At 33.0% G+C, this 16,612-nt stretch overlaps 4 protein-coding genes across 5 annotated transcripts; 3 read left to right on the forward strand and 1 right to left on the reverse strand.

The window, feature by feature from the left end:
* The first annotated feature begins 540 nt into the window (after positions 1 to 540).
* On the forward strand, positions 541 to 4,374 carry LOC120283768 (RGS1-HXK1-interacting protein 1). Of its 2 annotated transcripts, none has more exons than XM_039290500.1 (8): positions 541 to 748; positions 1,000 to 1,066; positions 1,191 to 1,268; positions 1,512 to 1,564; positions 3,319 to 3,455; positions 3,584 to 3,648; positions 3,887 to 3,955; positions 4,050 to 4,374. In XM_039290500.1, the coding sequence occupies exons 1-8, from the start codon at positions 617 to 619 to the stop codon at positions 4,067 to 4,069; spliced, it is 621 nt and encodes a 206-aa protein (XP_039146434.1). In that variant the 5' UTR covers positions 541 to 616; the 3' UTR covers positions 4,070 to 4,374. The 2 variants fall into 2 exon arrangements, with proteins under 2 accessions (XP_039146434.1, XP_039146433.1); XM_039290499.1 differs by having other exon boundaries at positions 3,897 to 3,955.
* A 431-nt stretch (positions 4,375 to 4,805) lies between these two features.
* LOC120250286 (probable arabinosyltransferase ARAD1) lies at positions 4,806 to 7,713 on the reverse strand. Its single transcript, XM_039259087.1, is given in 3 exon segments — positions 4,806 to 5,280; positions 5,283 to 5,622; positions 6,595 to 7,713. Coding segments are annotated over 3 exon segments (1,389 nt in total). The 5' UTR covers positions 7,474 to 7,713; the 3' UTR covers positions 4,806 to 5,110.
* Positions 7,714 to 10,999: 3,286 nt separating this feature from the next.
* On the forward strand, positions 11,000 to 11,984 carry LOC120250287 (gibberellin-regulated protein 6-like). Its single transcript, XM_039259088.1, has 4 exons — positions 11,000 to 11,160; positions 11,269 to 11,313; positions 11,375 to 11,411; positions 11,534 to 11,984. The coding sequence occupies exons 1-4, from the start codon at positions 11,089 to 11,091 to the stop codon at positions 11,713 to 11,715; spliced, it is 336 nt and encodes a 111-aa protein (XP_039115022.1). The 5' UTR covers positions 11,000 to 11,088; the 3' UTR covers positions 11,716 to 11,984.
* A 1,294-nt stretch (positions 11,985 to 13,278) lies between these two features.
* On the forward strand, positions 13,279 to 13,575 carry LOC120249295 (mini zinc finger protein 1-like). Its single transcript, XM_039257800.1, has one exon. It carries the CDS (start codon positions 13,279 to 13,281, stop codon positions 13,573 to 13,575), a length of 297 nt encoding a protein of 98 aa, XP_039113734.1.
* Positions 13,576 to 16,612: the final 3,037 nt, after the last annotated feature.

Raw genomic sequence — 16,612 nt, forward strand, 5'->3', positions numbered from 1 at the left:
TGTTTTAACTCAACACGTATGTATTTTTATTTTTGCTCTACGTAAGTTGAAATTTTTCCTAAAAATATGAATATTTTATACAAAGAATTGTGTAATAATTGACAAGTTTTGTTAATTTTTTTTATTTTATTCAAAATAATTATATATGTTTTAATATTTAGTTGGAGACCTATATACACCTCATAGCCACCGGATCACAGATTTAAGTAAAACTATTTAAACTCGTATTTAACAATTGGAAATATTATTATGATATAAATAAAAAAAATATAAAATTAATTTAAACTGCCATAAAAATTCAATAGAAATGGTTAACTCAGCTTGACAGATCAGATGTCTAAAACAACAAACTACTTTTCTTTAAAAAAATAAAAAATTAAATTAAATTATTTGAAGTCATTAAGAATAAAATTTTACAAAATACATTTACGCAATTTAGACCTAACCAAAGTATTAATAATTTTTTTTCTCAAAATTAATAATTTTTAATTTTGAACCACATATGATGTGGATCACCGCCGGTGAGAATAAAGCACATTCTAACACTGAGAAATGAAAACTAGTCTTTGTGTGCCCTAGCATCTCTGAAAACCTCAGTCCCGCCATTGCCGCTCAAATGGCCAGCCCGGTGCCCACCTCCTCCTCGCCGGAGGATTCAAGGCCCTCCAATTCCCGTTCCTGGTTCTCCGATCTCGTCGTCGCTCGCTCTCCGCCGGAGACCCGTGATTGGTCTCTCCTAAAGCTCCAGGTTTTTAAACCCCTCTCTCGATTCCTCCCTGATTTTCTTAGGGTTTATGGACGATTTGATTCGTTTTTGCAGTCAAATACTAGCTCGTTTGAAATCCCTAAAGATCGTTTGATTAGCAATATGTCGAGGATTGGATTTGAGAAATTGTTAATCTTTGGGTGTTCGTGTAATTGGTTAAGCTCATTGAGTTTTAGTTGGATTGAAATGTGGTTTTTTTTTTTGTCTTGATAGAGTTCTTTGATATGTCATAGGCGTTGATTCCACAATTGAGATCAGAATATCAAGTGTATGAAGATGCATTTGTTGAAAAAGTTAAAGGTATGGCAAATGCAAATGTGTTTTTTCTCCCCAGTTGTCATTATGAAGATTCATGAAATGTGTTTTAAAGTAGATTGTAGATATTGGAATGAAGACATAATTTATCTATATTGTAATCATGTAGATGGCTTGTTGATTGCGAGGGAGAACTCAGGACTGGTATTAGGTGTCGGGGCTGCTGCGGGTCTCCTTCTTCTAAGAGGTAACAATCATACTGTCTTATTTGGATGGTTTCTCACCTTTAGCATAGTTAGCATCCTATGAACATAGTCAACATCCTATGCTTTATTTTCCATATGTAGAAATCAATTCCATTGTCGAGAAATTTCATAGTGGAAATGCATATCAGCATATGCAAACTGTGTTTGCTCATTTCTGTTTAAGCGGCTGCATTTCTTGAAATATGGATGTTAAATGAAATTTTAAGGGGAGCATTTGGTTGCAGGTCCAAGAAGATTTTTGTTCCGTCAAACTCTAGGACGCCTTCAGAGCGAGGAGGTGAGCTATCTCCTGAATTATTGATTCAAAACAGGGCAAAGTATTTAAACACATGATTCAATCATATGACTTACACTCGTATAGCTGCTTGTTTTCATGGAAAGTTCTTTTCGTGTCTGCAAGTTCTGTCCCTTTTGATGACCACCTACTACAAAGTTGATATTGACCCCTTTCCGAAATAAAACTTTCTACTTTTTCAGTTAACACCATGAATCAGTCAATTTTGATCTCATTGACTAGAAAGTTATTTACGGAAAGGCTTTCTAAGGTGCATGACTTAGGCAGTTAGACGCGTGCATCATGCCATATAACATGCCTCATTGTCAGCATGCTTATGTTTCTCAATATTGATCTGATGACATGAAAATGTCATCTTCATTCTGTATCACTTGTGATAACTCATTAGATTTATTGAGGAAAACTTTCTTTCTTTTTCTATAAAAAGAATACGTACTAGCCTAATTTGTTAAATTTTACACTTTTATGAGGCTGATGTGTTCGTTTTTCATGATTTTCACAAATCAGTGAAATCATAGTTGCTACTGAGTCATTGACATCTGCACAGGAAGAATAAGATTTGCTTTTCAAATTAGACAGCTCCACCAAGTTCATGGGTGTGCATGCAACCTTACAAAGCCATTATACCTTACCAAACTATTATTTTCATTTTGGTGTAGTTTGTGCTCCTTCTAAAATGGCTTGGTTCAGGTTGTACTTTTTCAAACGATTTGGTTTAGGGTGTTAAAAACTGGAATCTAACTGGTATTTATATTATAACATCTTTCCTTGTACATGTCATTCGCAAAAATCCTTTTTTTTTGGGTCCTCCCTTCATGCAAACAAACCTCATGTTCAGTTGTGTTGGACATTGATGATTTTTTGTTTTAAGCCATTACAGAAGCTATCAGCTGCTGATTTGAGATCATTCATAGTCAGTTGCCTCATCTAACCCAATCAAGATCCCTTCTTGGGTTTGGTTTCCCTTTCTTTCTCATTTTTGCTTCACTTGATTGTTGGTTCATTTGCCGCTAATTTAGCTTTCAAATCACTTGACTATCCTTCTCCTCGAGCCAATGGAGATCTAAGTCTAAAGCTCAGTTGTGTTGGACATTGATGATTTTTTGTTTTAAGCCATTACAGAAGCTATCAGCTGCTGATTTGAGATCATTCATAGTCAGTTGCCTCATCTAACCCAATCAAGATCCCTTCTTGGGTTTGGTTTCCCTTTCTTTCTCATTTTTGCTTCACTTGATTGTTGGTTCATTTGCCGCTAATTTAGCTTTCAAATCACTTGACTATCCTTCTCCTCGAGCCAATGGAGATCTAAGACTAAAGCTCAGTTTCTGTAGTTTCCCAATCATTCTTCCGACCCACATCATTTGTTTCTCTTGCTCATAGTCTAAAAGCCAAAGACCTTAGTTTTGCTGTGAAAAACCTTTAAAAATCAAGAACTTAAACATGTGCAGCCCTGACAATAGGTCAATGGAAATGAACACCTTATGCAAATATCTATAACCACATCATTGGGTACTAGTGATGCATAGTTGTGTGAGTACTTAGCAGTAGAAAGAAACTTAATTTAACTGAAGAAAAATTGTTTTGTCTGAATGCTGGAGGATTCACTGTTATAAACCATTTCTTTACCTGCCTTCAACTTTCTCTTGTTATTTTACGGTTTGCACGTGTTTCGACCTTCTTCAGATTCTTGCTTTTGTAAAATATGTTTTTCTTATTACTTCAAATTTATTTTGTAGGCCCGATTTGTTAAAGCAGAGAAGGGTTTGCAAGAGCTCACTGAATCTGTTGGTAAGCTAAATACAGACGTCAATAAGTTGATCAAGTCAGCAAAGGCTGGTGAAGAAGAAATGCTACATGGAGGAACAAAAATCAAGTATTTGCCATTTTCTGTAATTAATTAATTAAGATTAAGGTTTTCGTAGTTTTTTTTTTTCCTTCTGCCTATTAGGCCTTTTTCGCTTCTTGTGTTCAAGGGACTGATTGTCTGGGGTGTTCATGCAGGAATACTGGAAAGGAAATCCAAAGACTTCTCAAGTCTATTTATGCAGTAGAATCTGAAGCAATTGGTATTCTTTCTTCTTGCTTGTCGTTATTTATTAATTACTTGATCAGTACATGGTGAATATCATATGTTGCATAAGACTTGCATTCTTTCCGATATACCATTCACATTGATCTGTGTTTTAGCTATTTATAAACTCCTAAATTAGCTATGGATTTCATATAAGAATGTTCATGTTTGCTTTTGGCCGGCTTTCTTTTCTATTTTGTTGTTGATTTTCAAGTTCACTGACAATTGGTTAGGGTTGTCTAGATATAATGGATGGACTGCGGGCTCTTCCTGGCAGAAGTGCGCTGCGGCTTCGAGCAGAGGCAAGTTTATTGCCTGAATGTCATTTTGATAATTCTGAGTCTAGTATTCAGGCACTTGATTATTGACATTATTATCATTTATCACTTTCTCCAGGTGGCTTCCATGGCATCTGAATTGAAACAGAAAAGGACTGAAATGAATAAAAAAATAATGGAGATTGCAGACCTAGGAATTAAAGTTTGACAAACTCTGCTCTTCTTGCTTTAGTTGGAGCCATTTATAAACTCTTTTTTCAGATCTTGGATACAAATTTATTGATACATACCAAAAATGTTTGCCCCTAGTCCCAGTTGCAAAAACATCTCACACCACCAGATGGCATATTGCTAAAAAGCAGAATAAGTATGCTCTGTTTTGTTATATTTTGAGAATGAATGCAACAACAATGAAACCTTGAGCAATTTTTCCAGAACCATTATATCATATTTTTAATATTTCTTCGTGACTTGCAACAGCTAATTTCGCCAGAGGGTATTAGCTTCTTGCTAGTGTCTATATGCCATGGTAATTTTTCTTTTCTAGTGCTTTCCTTGACCCAGAACAAAACTTTATTGTTCTAGGAGTCTAGCTATTTGCCAAAGCAAACTATCTAATGGAGGTTGTTGCCATAGTGTAGTGCCAGCAAAGCGAAAGCTTCGGCCATAATTAATGTATCTGATCGGTTGGTAATCACAAATTTAGTCTAGTTGTCGGAATGAGAATAAAGTCAAAAAAAAGTAGTAAGGCCAACGTTTGGTCCTTTATTTGGTGACCAGAATCAATAACTTCAGCAGACACCTGTGCTAGATTGTGTACCAAAATCTGGAGAACAAGTCTTAGGTTGATAGCGGCTGAAAACTGCTGCCAAAAAAAAAAAATGGCGGAAATCATCCTATTTCTTTTACACTTGAATTTACAAATCAAGAAGGAAATCAGTTTTGTTCATGAAAAATACAATGTGCAGTCGAGAAGGTATCCTTAGCATCACCAGGTCGAACTATGCATCAGCACCTAAAAATGCATTTGACTTAACACTTGATCAAAAAAATCTAGTCCCGAAAATACCGTGTTAATTTGATGTGTGTGGTCCGATGAAATGAGATATTTCAGTGACTACAATGTTTGTCTCCTCTTTTGTGTATGTTTAGCTCCGGTGTATGTTTAGCTCCGATACACTATCTATCAGCATCAGACCTGGAGAACCGCTTGTATCTATGGAGCTTTAGCTTTATTTCAGGCACTTTCCGTGCCACAGCCTGCCAAATCATCTGAACTGCATCATCCTTCTGAGACGGAAAACTATATTCAAAGTAACCTTCCACTTCTTTCAGCCTCTTCCACATCGTGTCCATTCTTCCTTACTTATTTCTCTAACTAATTTTAAAAGGAAATTCTTTTTAAGTGCATCGGAAGTGCGCACAAAAATGCAGAACTTGGAGTAATCAAGAATGTCTTCATATGGAAGTTCAATATCATCACTGATGATAACAGGCACGCAATGGCTTGCTATAGCATCAAAAAGCCTGTTGGAGGATGGGGTGTCTCCTGCAATGTTGAGACAGAACTTCGATGCCCGCATCCCTCGGGTTGAATCCTTTATTCCATTCGCTTGAATGCTTCCAAATGAGAAATGCACATCCTTCTCTTCTCTGAGAAGGTAATACAGTTCCTGTCTGATAAACCCACCCTGTTGGCAGAAAAAAAGAGAAGTCGATTTCATCATGCAAATCAATCAGAAAAGAGAATATTCGAGGCAGGAATGATATTGAAGAAAGTTCAATTCACCGTGTGTCCCACTTTGGTGGTAAAAATGCAGGCAATTCTAATCATCTATACAAGTTCAGTGACAGGAATTTCAACCCCTACATGAATTCAGAATCCAAAAAGCAGGACTAGAGACAATGCAGACTATGCTGAAGCAAGTTAATTCACTAATTTATTGAAATGACAAGGTCATCAACAACTAAATCATATATTAAGGATAGGTAAACTTTAGGTACATATTCGTTTGAAGACTTTTCTACATCACAAATTAGCTTAAAGTATTTATAAAGAAATAATTGATGGTAATATTTCAGTATAAAATGAAGTTTGAAGCATTCAATTTGCACACTAAGTCATCACCACCAACATGCCACCAATACAGTTGTTTGAACTTTGAATGAACATCAACCATTTACTATATGTTTTCCTAGTCTAATGTCTGCCCAAGTTAAGACTTCATCTAATCCTTTCATTCATTCAACATATAATGTCTTCATTCAACATATAATGTCACAGGACACCTAATACATCTTCCAATTCACCAACTCCAAATTCAAATTTATTTGCTTGATCATAAAAATCCAAACTATTCTGCACAACAGATAATTACTCAAAAGCTGATGGAATAACAAGGTGATATTGAAGATTAAACATTCTAGTGATATAGCATAAACCACCACAAATTGTCCACAATATAGAGAATAACATGATAAACAGTTTCTCTCCTACAAATTCCCTTCATGATGCACACTATTATAAACAAAGCCAAATTAATACTTAAATTCTAAACTACAACACTATTATCAAACAACAAGCAAATCAAACCAAAAAAAACAAACAATTGATTGCCAAAAAAACAGTGATCTTGATGAGAAAGAGAGAAAGAATTACTTACATCTTTCCTGTAGATGGCTCCCTGAAAATAGAGCAACGTTGGGCGATCATCAAAGCCTGAAGAATCATTCACAAAGGTGCTAACAACATGCTTGTAAGGAGCAATGACATCCTTCTCCACATTGGCAATGGTGGGCGGATACCGACCGAAATCCGAGAGAATGAAGACGCAAGGCCACAGCTTCATCCTCGCATCAAGCATGCTGTTTGGATGGTGAGCCATTACCACATGGTCTCTTCCACCAGACCTCTTCCACTCCTCTTGGCTGATCAAGAACCGAACAAGCTTGTCCTGCAGCATCTTGTTGGTGCTAACCTTCATCGGCGGCGTCACCTTTGAGTGTCGGTTGTAGCTCAACGAGGAGAAGAAGGGAACGAAGATGACATCCGCCTGACGAGAGTCATCTACTCTCACGGCAGTGCACGGGCCGCTCCGATCAATGAACGCGGACGACAAGAGATCCAATGTGAGCCAGTACTCGATGCTGTGCTGGAGATTCAACCCGCCGGGGTAATCGGGGATCTTCTCCTTGACGTCAGGCCAAACCTCGCCGCCCTTGGAACTCCACCCCAAAAGCCCGAAATGAAACTCGGCCGGGAGATCATACATGAAGACCTTCAACAAAGCCCTCTCCGGATCGCACTGCCGGTTTTCAAAGCCGGCGATTTCCGTCACCGGAGCGGCATCTCTGCTTTCAACGACGGAGAGGATCTTGGAGCTCGGCAAGACGCTGCGGCCGACGATGGGCGCGCGGGCAACGGCGAAACCGAAGAAGTAGAACCAGGAGAAGGCGAAGAAAAGAGCAACAAAGCCGAAGAAGAGGAACAATGGCTTCCTACTGCTACGAAGCCCTAGAATGTGGATGCTTCGGTCCGCCATTATAGTGAGAATCAAAATCCAAATTCAATCCAATCAAGAGATGGGAATTGGAATGAAAAAGATGGTTCCTTTCGAGGAATTCATGATTGATTAATGCGCAAATTGAATGGAGATTGGAGATGTTCTAATTGGAGATATTTGATCTGGGGACACCCGGGTTCAAAGGGTGGAACTGATGATGATGATGGTGATGATGGGTTGAGAATGAGAAGGACATGTTTGGCGAGGAAACCATGGAAATGTCTTTGGGTAAGTGCTATGGAAATTCTGTTGATGCACCTCATTTATTATTATTATTATTATTATTATTATTATTATTATTATTATTATTGATGTTTTTTATTTTTTATTTTTTTGGATTGAAATAATTTTATAAATTATATTTGATGAGTTATTTTATGGATATTAGGGTTTCTACATAGTTTTTCACTGGTTTTACTCCTTTTGTGCTATTATAAGAGTCTATATATGTATATATATCTATATGCCTGATTTAACAGCTAATTTGTACATTTAATCTTATCAATATGTTTAAATGTATTGTTATCTACTACTACTACTAGTGTCATTTTAAATAAACAGTTTTAATAGAAAAAAAGAGAAATAAAAAATATGAAAAATAAATTAAATGTTGATGAAATTATAATATATATATTCAACCTCAGCTAAGGAGATTAGAAATCTTGGCAATAAAGTCTCAATTTCCACTTTAAGGACACTGAGGTGTTTAGTGTTCTATTCTTAAGACCATTGTTTTTAGATCATTTAGTTAAAGTAAAATAATCACATCTTAATAATTGTTTCAATACACTCCTCTCAATTCTTATTAAAATTAATTATATGTTTTTACTTCAATGTTATACAGTATCAGATTTAAAAAATAATAATAAAAAATTTGAAGGCCTTTATAGTTATTATTAAGGCCAAACTTAATTTCTTTAACCGCTCCAACTTGGATGTGCCTGCTATTTTAATGGATTAAGTCAAAATTGTCTTGATATGGTTTTTATCATCTACTAGGAGCATGTCTTTTTCATATGTTTTATTATTATTATTATTATTATTATTATTATTATTATTATTATTATTGTTATTATTATTATTATTATTATTATTATTATTTGTTGTTTGGGCTCCCAACCATTATCAATTTAGGGTGACTCTTACTCCTTTGTTTTCTCTCATCTTTTATTTTGTAATTTATGTGTTGGACTCTCTTTTGTTTTAATTCAAGGTGTAATTTATCTTTTTTCATTAAATATAAAAAAATAAAAATACATCAACCTTGTGCCTAAGTTTTGTTAGTTAACTTAGTGGTCTAATTAATGAATAAATTTATATGTTAGCTTCTGCTTTTCAAAATATCATGAGTGGTCCATAGCCATGCATTTTTCAAATCTACATTCTTTAGTGTTAAATAGTTATATTTACATTCCATGGTAAAAAAAAAAACAAGTTTTTTCAAATAGTTAATATATCTTCTTTACCACTATCAAGTCCCACACTGCAAAATGATGATGCATACTACACGAAAAAAAAATCAAAGAAAAAAAAAATTCATGATGAATTGAATTTAAAATATTGGTTTAAATACATATTTATTATTATTATTTTATTATTATTATTATTTTTTATAAAATTAGCAAATCATGTCAGAGATGTGTACATATACGGATTTAATATCTTAATATAAACCTATTTTCATCCTAAGTAGATTGAGGATTGAATTTATTTTTTCGATAAAAACATGAATATCATAAGTAAAATATTTAATATCAATAGATATTTTTAAAATTATTTTAAAAATAATTTATGATTGAATCTTGTTTGATAGGGCTGTTTACTTGCAGTCTTGATGGGGCCATTGGGGTAGATGAAAAACATGTGGATGTGATTAATAGAGAAGGGACAAGGTTGAAATTTTCAGAGGTTTTTGAATAAGGTTTGTGATCTTTTGTGCAAGAGAAATAAAAGCCCACTCTCTGTAACTAGAAAAAGTTCCACGTGTAATTTAAGAATTGTGATATCTTACAATGAATGATTTGCTTCGTATTTGGATCTCACATGAGATCTCTTGTCTTTTGGCCATGTACTGATTTATTTAATATTTTTAACGGGTAAGATTTGATGGTATTCGTATGTTATGGATTTTATTTAATATCCTTCTGGTTTATTATAATTAGCTGATGTAATTTAAGATACATTATAAACTTTTTTATTGGCATATATCTTACTTGATCTTTTGTCCTTGGTAATGGCTATTGATGAGCGTGATATCTCCCGGGACAAGTGTACTTCTTGTTCATATATAAGGAGAGGAGGAAGATGCCACCGTATCTTATTCATATGCTTATGTTTTGTTTTTTTGTTTTTTTTAACAAAATTCGACACTAATATGGTGGAATTAATCACCTCAATATTTACTTGGGCGACTGTACTAACAGCACACTTACCATTAATCTCATAAAATGAGTGTGTAAGCCCAACCATAGAGTTAATTCTTCAATGCGTATAGAACATGTTTTTCACCTAGTGAAAACTCAAAATAAATATCTTATGCATATTTTTGAGAAATCGACGTCTCCTCCGACACACTAGACTCATTTCATTTTTTTTCTATTTTTTATTATTTAAAAACAATTTCAATATTATTTATTATTGTATGATGGACCCAATGTTATTTAAAAAAAGGGTTTTTTTAAGTATTCTATGTAATAAAGTGGTATGTTTCCAAATATTTTATTCTTTTTGTTTTTTTAATTAAAATATCGCCTTACTAACTCATTTGGGGGAAAAATTGTATTTAATGTATATTTATTTATGTAATTATTTAAATTTAATTAATATTTTACATCAGAATATCACTTGCATAATTGGTGTAATAAAACGCACTACATTTGACTCTATCAAAAGATAAATGTAATATAAAAAACAATTCTATTTTTAACAGCTTAATGAATAAAAAAGTGTTAATAATGGTTCACTAGTTTTAATTTTTATCTCATAAAACATTTTTAAAGGGAAGACAAATATATATATATATATATATATATATATGTGATGACCAATAATTTAGGAATATTTCTAAATTTGACTATCAGATGATAATCTGACAGTTATGATCATCATATACAATACCAAAATATGTTCTACAGTGTCATTCAGCAATTAAAAAGTGTACATTATTTATATAACAAACAATCACTATATAATGATCTAACAGTTATAATTAATATCGATAAAAAACAATAATTTAATGACATATTTAGACTATCATTTCCATATATATATATATATATATAAACATCGAATGAAAACCCAACTCTATTCCATCCCAAAGATCCAACCAAGCCCAAGATAAATGATAAATGATAAATCTCCTTTCCTCAAATTAGTAATTACAACTACCCATTTTAAATCACCAGTCCAATCAATTTGACCAAAATAAGAAACCCAGTCAAAGATAAACAAGTCCTCTCTCCAAAACAACCCAATAAAACTCCACCACGTTTCACAAATGTCCTTCTCCTCGTGCAGTGCTCCTGCCCTTCTCTTCTCCCAATAAAACTTAAGCCCATTCACATTCTCCTTCCCATCATCTGTCCCTCACTCACCATGGCCAAGCTTCTCTCATGCCTTCTCCTCCTCCTCCTCCTCCTCATCTCTGTTTCTCTTATTTCATGCCATGCAAGTTCCAAAACCATAACTTATTTTTCCTTCTTTTCTAGCTTCATAACTTCAAATGCAGCAGCATCATATATATCACTAACATCATAACATCATATTTCCTTTCAGGTTGACCATGACATGAACCAAATGCTAGCCAAGCACACTCAAAAGGTTATCTTTTCTTTCTCTTTTGTTATTAATTGAACCCAAACTAACTGCATTGTTAAAACAGGGCAAGCACTATGGAGCTGGAAGCCTGAAGAGTTACCGTGAGTATTCTACCCAACCTTTTGGTTAATATGTTACCTTTTTATTTGTGTGTGTATATATATATATATATATATATATCTATAAATGAAGGTGATGATGCTGTTTAATTGTGATGCTATAGAGTGTCCAAGAGAATGCACTCGGAGATGCTCAAGGACTCAGTATCACAAGCCATGCATGTTCTTTTGCCAGAAGTGTTGCAGGAAATGCCTTTGTGTGCCACCAGGTTACTATGGAAACAAACAGGTTTGTGGCTGTTATAACAACTGGAAGACCAAGCGAGGAGGTCCAAAGTGCCCTTAAATTAAAGGCTTGTTTAAAGTGCCCTTAAAGTGTTAGGACTTCAGTTGGATGTTAATGCTACCCTGGTCTTATTAAAGCTTTGAGAGTTTGGGTTTTGTTTTGGTCTCTTGGTCAAGCTTATGTTGTTAGTGGTTGCTCTGTTTTTCTAGTTTGTTTTTTGTGCACGTTTTTGAGATGGAAGATGTTTGTTGTGTGGGTTCAGTGGTTGGTTGGTTGTTTGGTTGGTTGTCTCTAAATCGGAGATTTATAGTTTATTAACTTTATTTCAATGAGATCACATGCAAGTGCTGTTATTGGTCAAAGTTGTGTTAATTTCAATGGACAACTTGTTTAAAGCGCCCCATCTTATGGGAAGCTATTCATGAGACTGTTGGCAATTTTATTATCTCTCTCTAAAATTTATTTATTTATTTTTTTTAAATATAGTCTTCATAAATAAGGGTTAACTTTTACTCATCCATTCTTTTTTTTATTTGAAACAAATTCATATTTTTTTTATCTTCATTTTCAAACATAAAAAAATATTTATTTTTTTTTCTTCTAAAATTACCTATGACATCTATTCAACTCTCTTTTTGAATTAAATATAAAAAATATATAAAAATATAAATTATATTTTTTTAAAAAAAATAATTAATTTTTTTATAAATTTTAATAAAATAACTAAATTTTTTGATATATAAGATTCGGTTAACCACAACAAATAAAAAAAAATAAAGAGAATATAAACATGGGAAAATTTTTCCTCTAGTGCTTGATCAAATAAAAAAAATAGATTTTCCTTTGGGTATAAAAAAAAAATCAATTTTATCATACATATATATGGCATAAAATCCTTAAAAAAGAAAAGTATATAAGAAAATTAAATTTTATACACAAGAAATTACCCTTCATGGATATAAATGACATATGCCCAAATATATTTATATATATAATCACAAGTATAAAAAAAAAACATGTACTATTTTTCACTATTTATTTATTTATTTTTGAGAAAGGCGACAAGCGCCGGAACCCAGAGACGAACACGTGGGCACCACTGAACCGTACCCTCACTTTGCGTGAGATGGGGATCAAACTCGAGAACCACACTCGACACTCGAGGCGAACACCCTACGCAAGAGATCCGATGCCAATAGACCAAATGGTCGTTGACTTCACTAATCTAATTGAACCAGTGACCTATAAACTAATTATTAATTGACTAGATAATAGACAATGGAAGGAAGGACTACATATATATATAAAAAATTCCTTCACCACTTTGATAAACAGTTTCATATATATAATATCAAATATATATATATAATTCATGTATAGTTAAAGAGCAATTGTGGACTTCCACTTTGAAGAAAGAAAGTCCTTCCATTATTGAACCCCTCCTCACCAGTCACCAGCTCTCCCAAAGTCATCACCCATTCTACTTATAAAACACCCCCTTGACGTGAAGAAATGGTGCTCCTCCCTTAAGTTATTATTTTCTTCATATTCCTTAAGCTTTCACCATCTTCTCATGCCAACCTCCATTAATTATTATCATATCTCAAATTAAAATCCAAAACCATGATGAAGTCCCAACAAGACCCCAAGAAGACCTCAAATGGCTCTGCAAATCCCAAAGACATGAAGAAGAAAACAAGGTTGGTGAGATACAAAGAGTGCAGGAAAAACCATGCTGCTGAAATAGGAGGCTATGCTGTGGATGGTTGCAGAGAGTTCATGGCTTCTGGTGAAGAAGGTACTAGTCAAGCTCTTTACTGTGCTGCTTGCACTTGTCACCGTAGTTTCCATAAGAGAGAGGTTGAAGATGAAGCTTTGTCTGAGTCTGACTATTCTTCACACTCTGGGACTTTAGCATGAATCAATAATGAATCTATCAATCTATCAATCAATCAATCTTGTTGTGTTTTGTTTGTTTTCTGATTTTTTGATGTATGATGTGTTATGATGGTTTATTCTACCCTCCTCCCTCTGTGGTACTTTTGTATTTATGTTTTCTTTTTAATTTAATTTTTTATTTTATATCTTTCATTAAAAGATAAAGCAGGGGTATGCTGCTACCATCACAATAGTTAAACAGTAAAAAATTAACTCCCATGCGGAATATTGAAAGTTTGATTTTTTTTTTTTATAATGTGTGATTGAGATATAAACAGAGTGTATGTTTTTTTTTTTATATCATTTTTAAAAAAAAAAATCAAACTCAAAACAATTTATTTAAGTAACTCGAATAACTATTATTCCGGGGTTAACTCTATTAAAATTGTTTTATTTAAAAATCAAACTCAAAACAATTTATTTAAGTAACTCGAATAACTATTATTCCGGGGTTAACTCTGTTAAAATTGTTTTATTTAATTAAAAAATTAGTTCTGCACTCTCAAAACAGTGTTATTAAAAGTGACCATGTGTAATAGTCTAATAGTAATTATTGGTTAGTGCTTCACATCTCCATCAAACAGAGACTGTATAAAGTTTTATTAGTAATTTTTCATGAATTTGTGATATCATATAACCTAATGAAAGAGATGTGTGTTTTTCAGTTTTTGAATTAGTTGTTGTACAAACTAACGTCACACTGAAAGGAATGGGTTGGAAGTAATTAATTGGAGACATGGAAGGATAGCAATGGGTGGGAAGTAGCACAAAAATAGATGAAGGTGTTGTGTGGTCATGGTATTAAAAACAATTGGTCATGCATGGGAGGATCTCCGGCGTGTAGATGCGAGTGACCAATAAATTATCTTATCTTTTTATTAGGTTTATCTTGTGTTTGGTGCATATTTACTTTGGCCAGATTGGGTGTGATTGTGAAAAAATAATGTTTAATTAGTATATGTGTGTATATATATCACACATTTACATTGTCTTTTGAAAATATTTTAAAATATCGAAGCTTAAAGTTGAAATAAAGTTTTTTTATTACCTTGAATTTAAATTCTTCCGATAGCAATGTGATGGTAACAGGTTCCTAACTTGGGTTTAGACTTGTAACCTGAGCCCCATGTCCCTAGATGAGAGTGAATAATGTTCACTTCCCGACTTTGACTCCGTGGCTTATCTATTTTATTGAAGAAATAATTAAATTTAAAAATCAAAAAATATTGCATTGAGTTTGACTCCGTGGCTCAAACTCACGGAGTCAAACTCAATTTGATAATGTTATATAAAAAAAGTGCTTATTAAAATGAAATGCATAGCAAGTGTTGAATAACCAAGAAATATATAATAAAAACTATGAAGACTTATTTTAATTTTAGAGGGAGATCATGTTCATAAGTTGTTGTTCATCTCAGATGAATTTTTTGAAATTAAAAAAAATGTAGACAAACCACAATTGATATTTTTGATTTTTGAGTTTTGAGGTAATAAAATACCAATTTTTTTAATCATAAAAATGATACCATGAATGAGCTAAGCTAGACCTAGTTCATAGAAAGCCATTCTTAACAGGTTGTGTACAATTATATGAATATAGGCTTCATAAGGCCTTAATTTTATTTGTAGGTCAGCCATTACACGGTATTTTATTTTTTTTATTTTTTTATTTCCCATCATGCAAAGGAAAAGAAAAGTTTGTGAAAGTATATTTGCACTGGTGGAGAAAATGACGCGACTGAAATAATTCATTAAGATGGATACTGTTATTATGAGAAAAACATCAATGTTTATTAATTAATGGATTTCAACGTCATGTGCTATGTTTTTTATTTTTTTTTTTCCTAATATATATATATATATAATATCCAAATTAGTCTTCTATGGCTTTTTTACTTAGAAATGTGCCTTACTAATCTTTTTACTTTTGAAAATGACTCAATTTAGTCTCTCTACCATTAATCTCTTTCCATATAATTCCTCTACTTTTCAACATACAACCAAATAATTAGTCTATTTTAGAGTAGATTGGACTAAATAAAATTATTTTTAAGAATAGAAGAACTATATAGGAGCGATTTCCAAAGGGTAAAGAGACAAAAATAGAGAAATAAATTCGGGTATTATAAAAAAAAAACATATATATATATATATTACTCATCAGAGTCCACATAAATAAACATAGCAAAATTACTGTAGATATATAGACTTCCGAAAGTTAAAAATTAAAAAGGGGGGCAAGTTAAGGGATTCTCTCACAACCATAAGATATCTCGCACTGAGACGAGGTCGGTGAGGTGACTTCTTCTCAAGACACTAACTAGTCCTCTTTTGTGTATTATCACCATAAGAGAATCTTTCTTTATATTTTCTAGGGATTGTCATACACTCATGTTTTTCATAATTAGTCCACCACTAATGAATTATAGCTTGTTTCTCTCATGTTTGATATTATTTTAGTTGGTTATTTCCCTTTTTCACTTTGTACCTTTTTCTTTTTAATGGGATGGTTTATACACATTTTTCAATATATATATATATATATATAACACTCAATAATTAAATAAAAGACGGAAAATATAAAGTATAATTCATTACATTCATAAAATCTAGTAAAGATTTTTTACAACTCATGAACCAAATACCCTAAGTTTGAGAAAGTTGGAGGTTTAAGGTTACTTTTAATATAAACTCCGACTTCAAACTTTTTTAAAATACAAGCTGTTACAAAGATACGTGACAATACATCATAGTGATCAGGAAAAAAAAAAAAGTTAGGATAACGTCAAAGCAAAACAAAAATATAATTATGAGTACAGTGAATAATTAAGAAAACAATGAATAATAGCAAAAAAAATACTTCTCTCTTTACTTCCAACAGATTCGAAATAGAAGTCTCTCAAAGGATCAAACGCTCTCTCAACTTTTTGAGAACTAGACTTGTAGATTTTATTGGCGATATGGCGCACACCATTGATCAGGAATAGTTCTCTTCTATTATTGTTGGGCAGGCCTGTGT

The sequence above is a fragment of the Dioscorea cayenensis genome, chromosome 19 (assembly GCF_009730915.1).
Source record: "Dioscorea cayenensis subsp. rotundata cultivar TDr96_F1 chromosome 19, TDr96_F1_v2_PseudoChromosome.rev07_lg8_w22 25.fasta, whole genome shotgun sequence".
NCBI classification, from domain to species: Eukaryota; Viridiplantae; Streptophyta; class Magnoliopsida; order Dioscoreales; family Dioscoreaceae; genus Dioscorea; species Dioscorea cayenensis.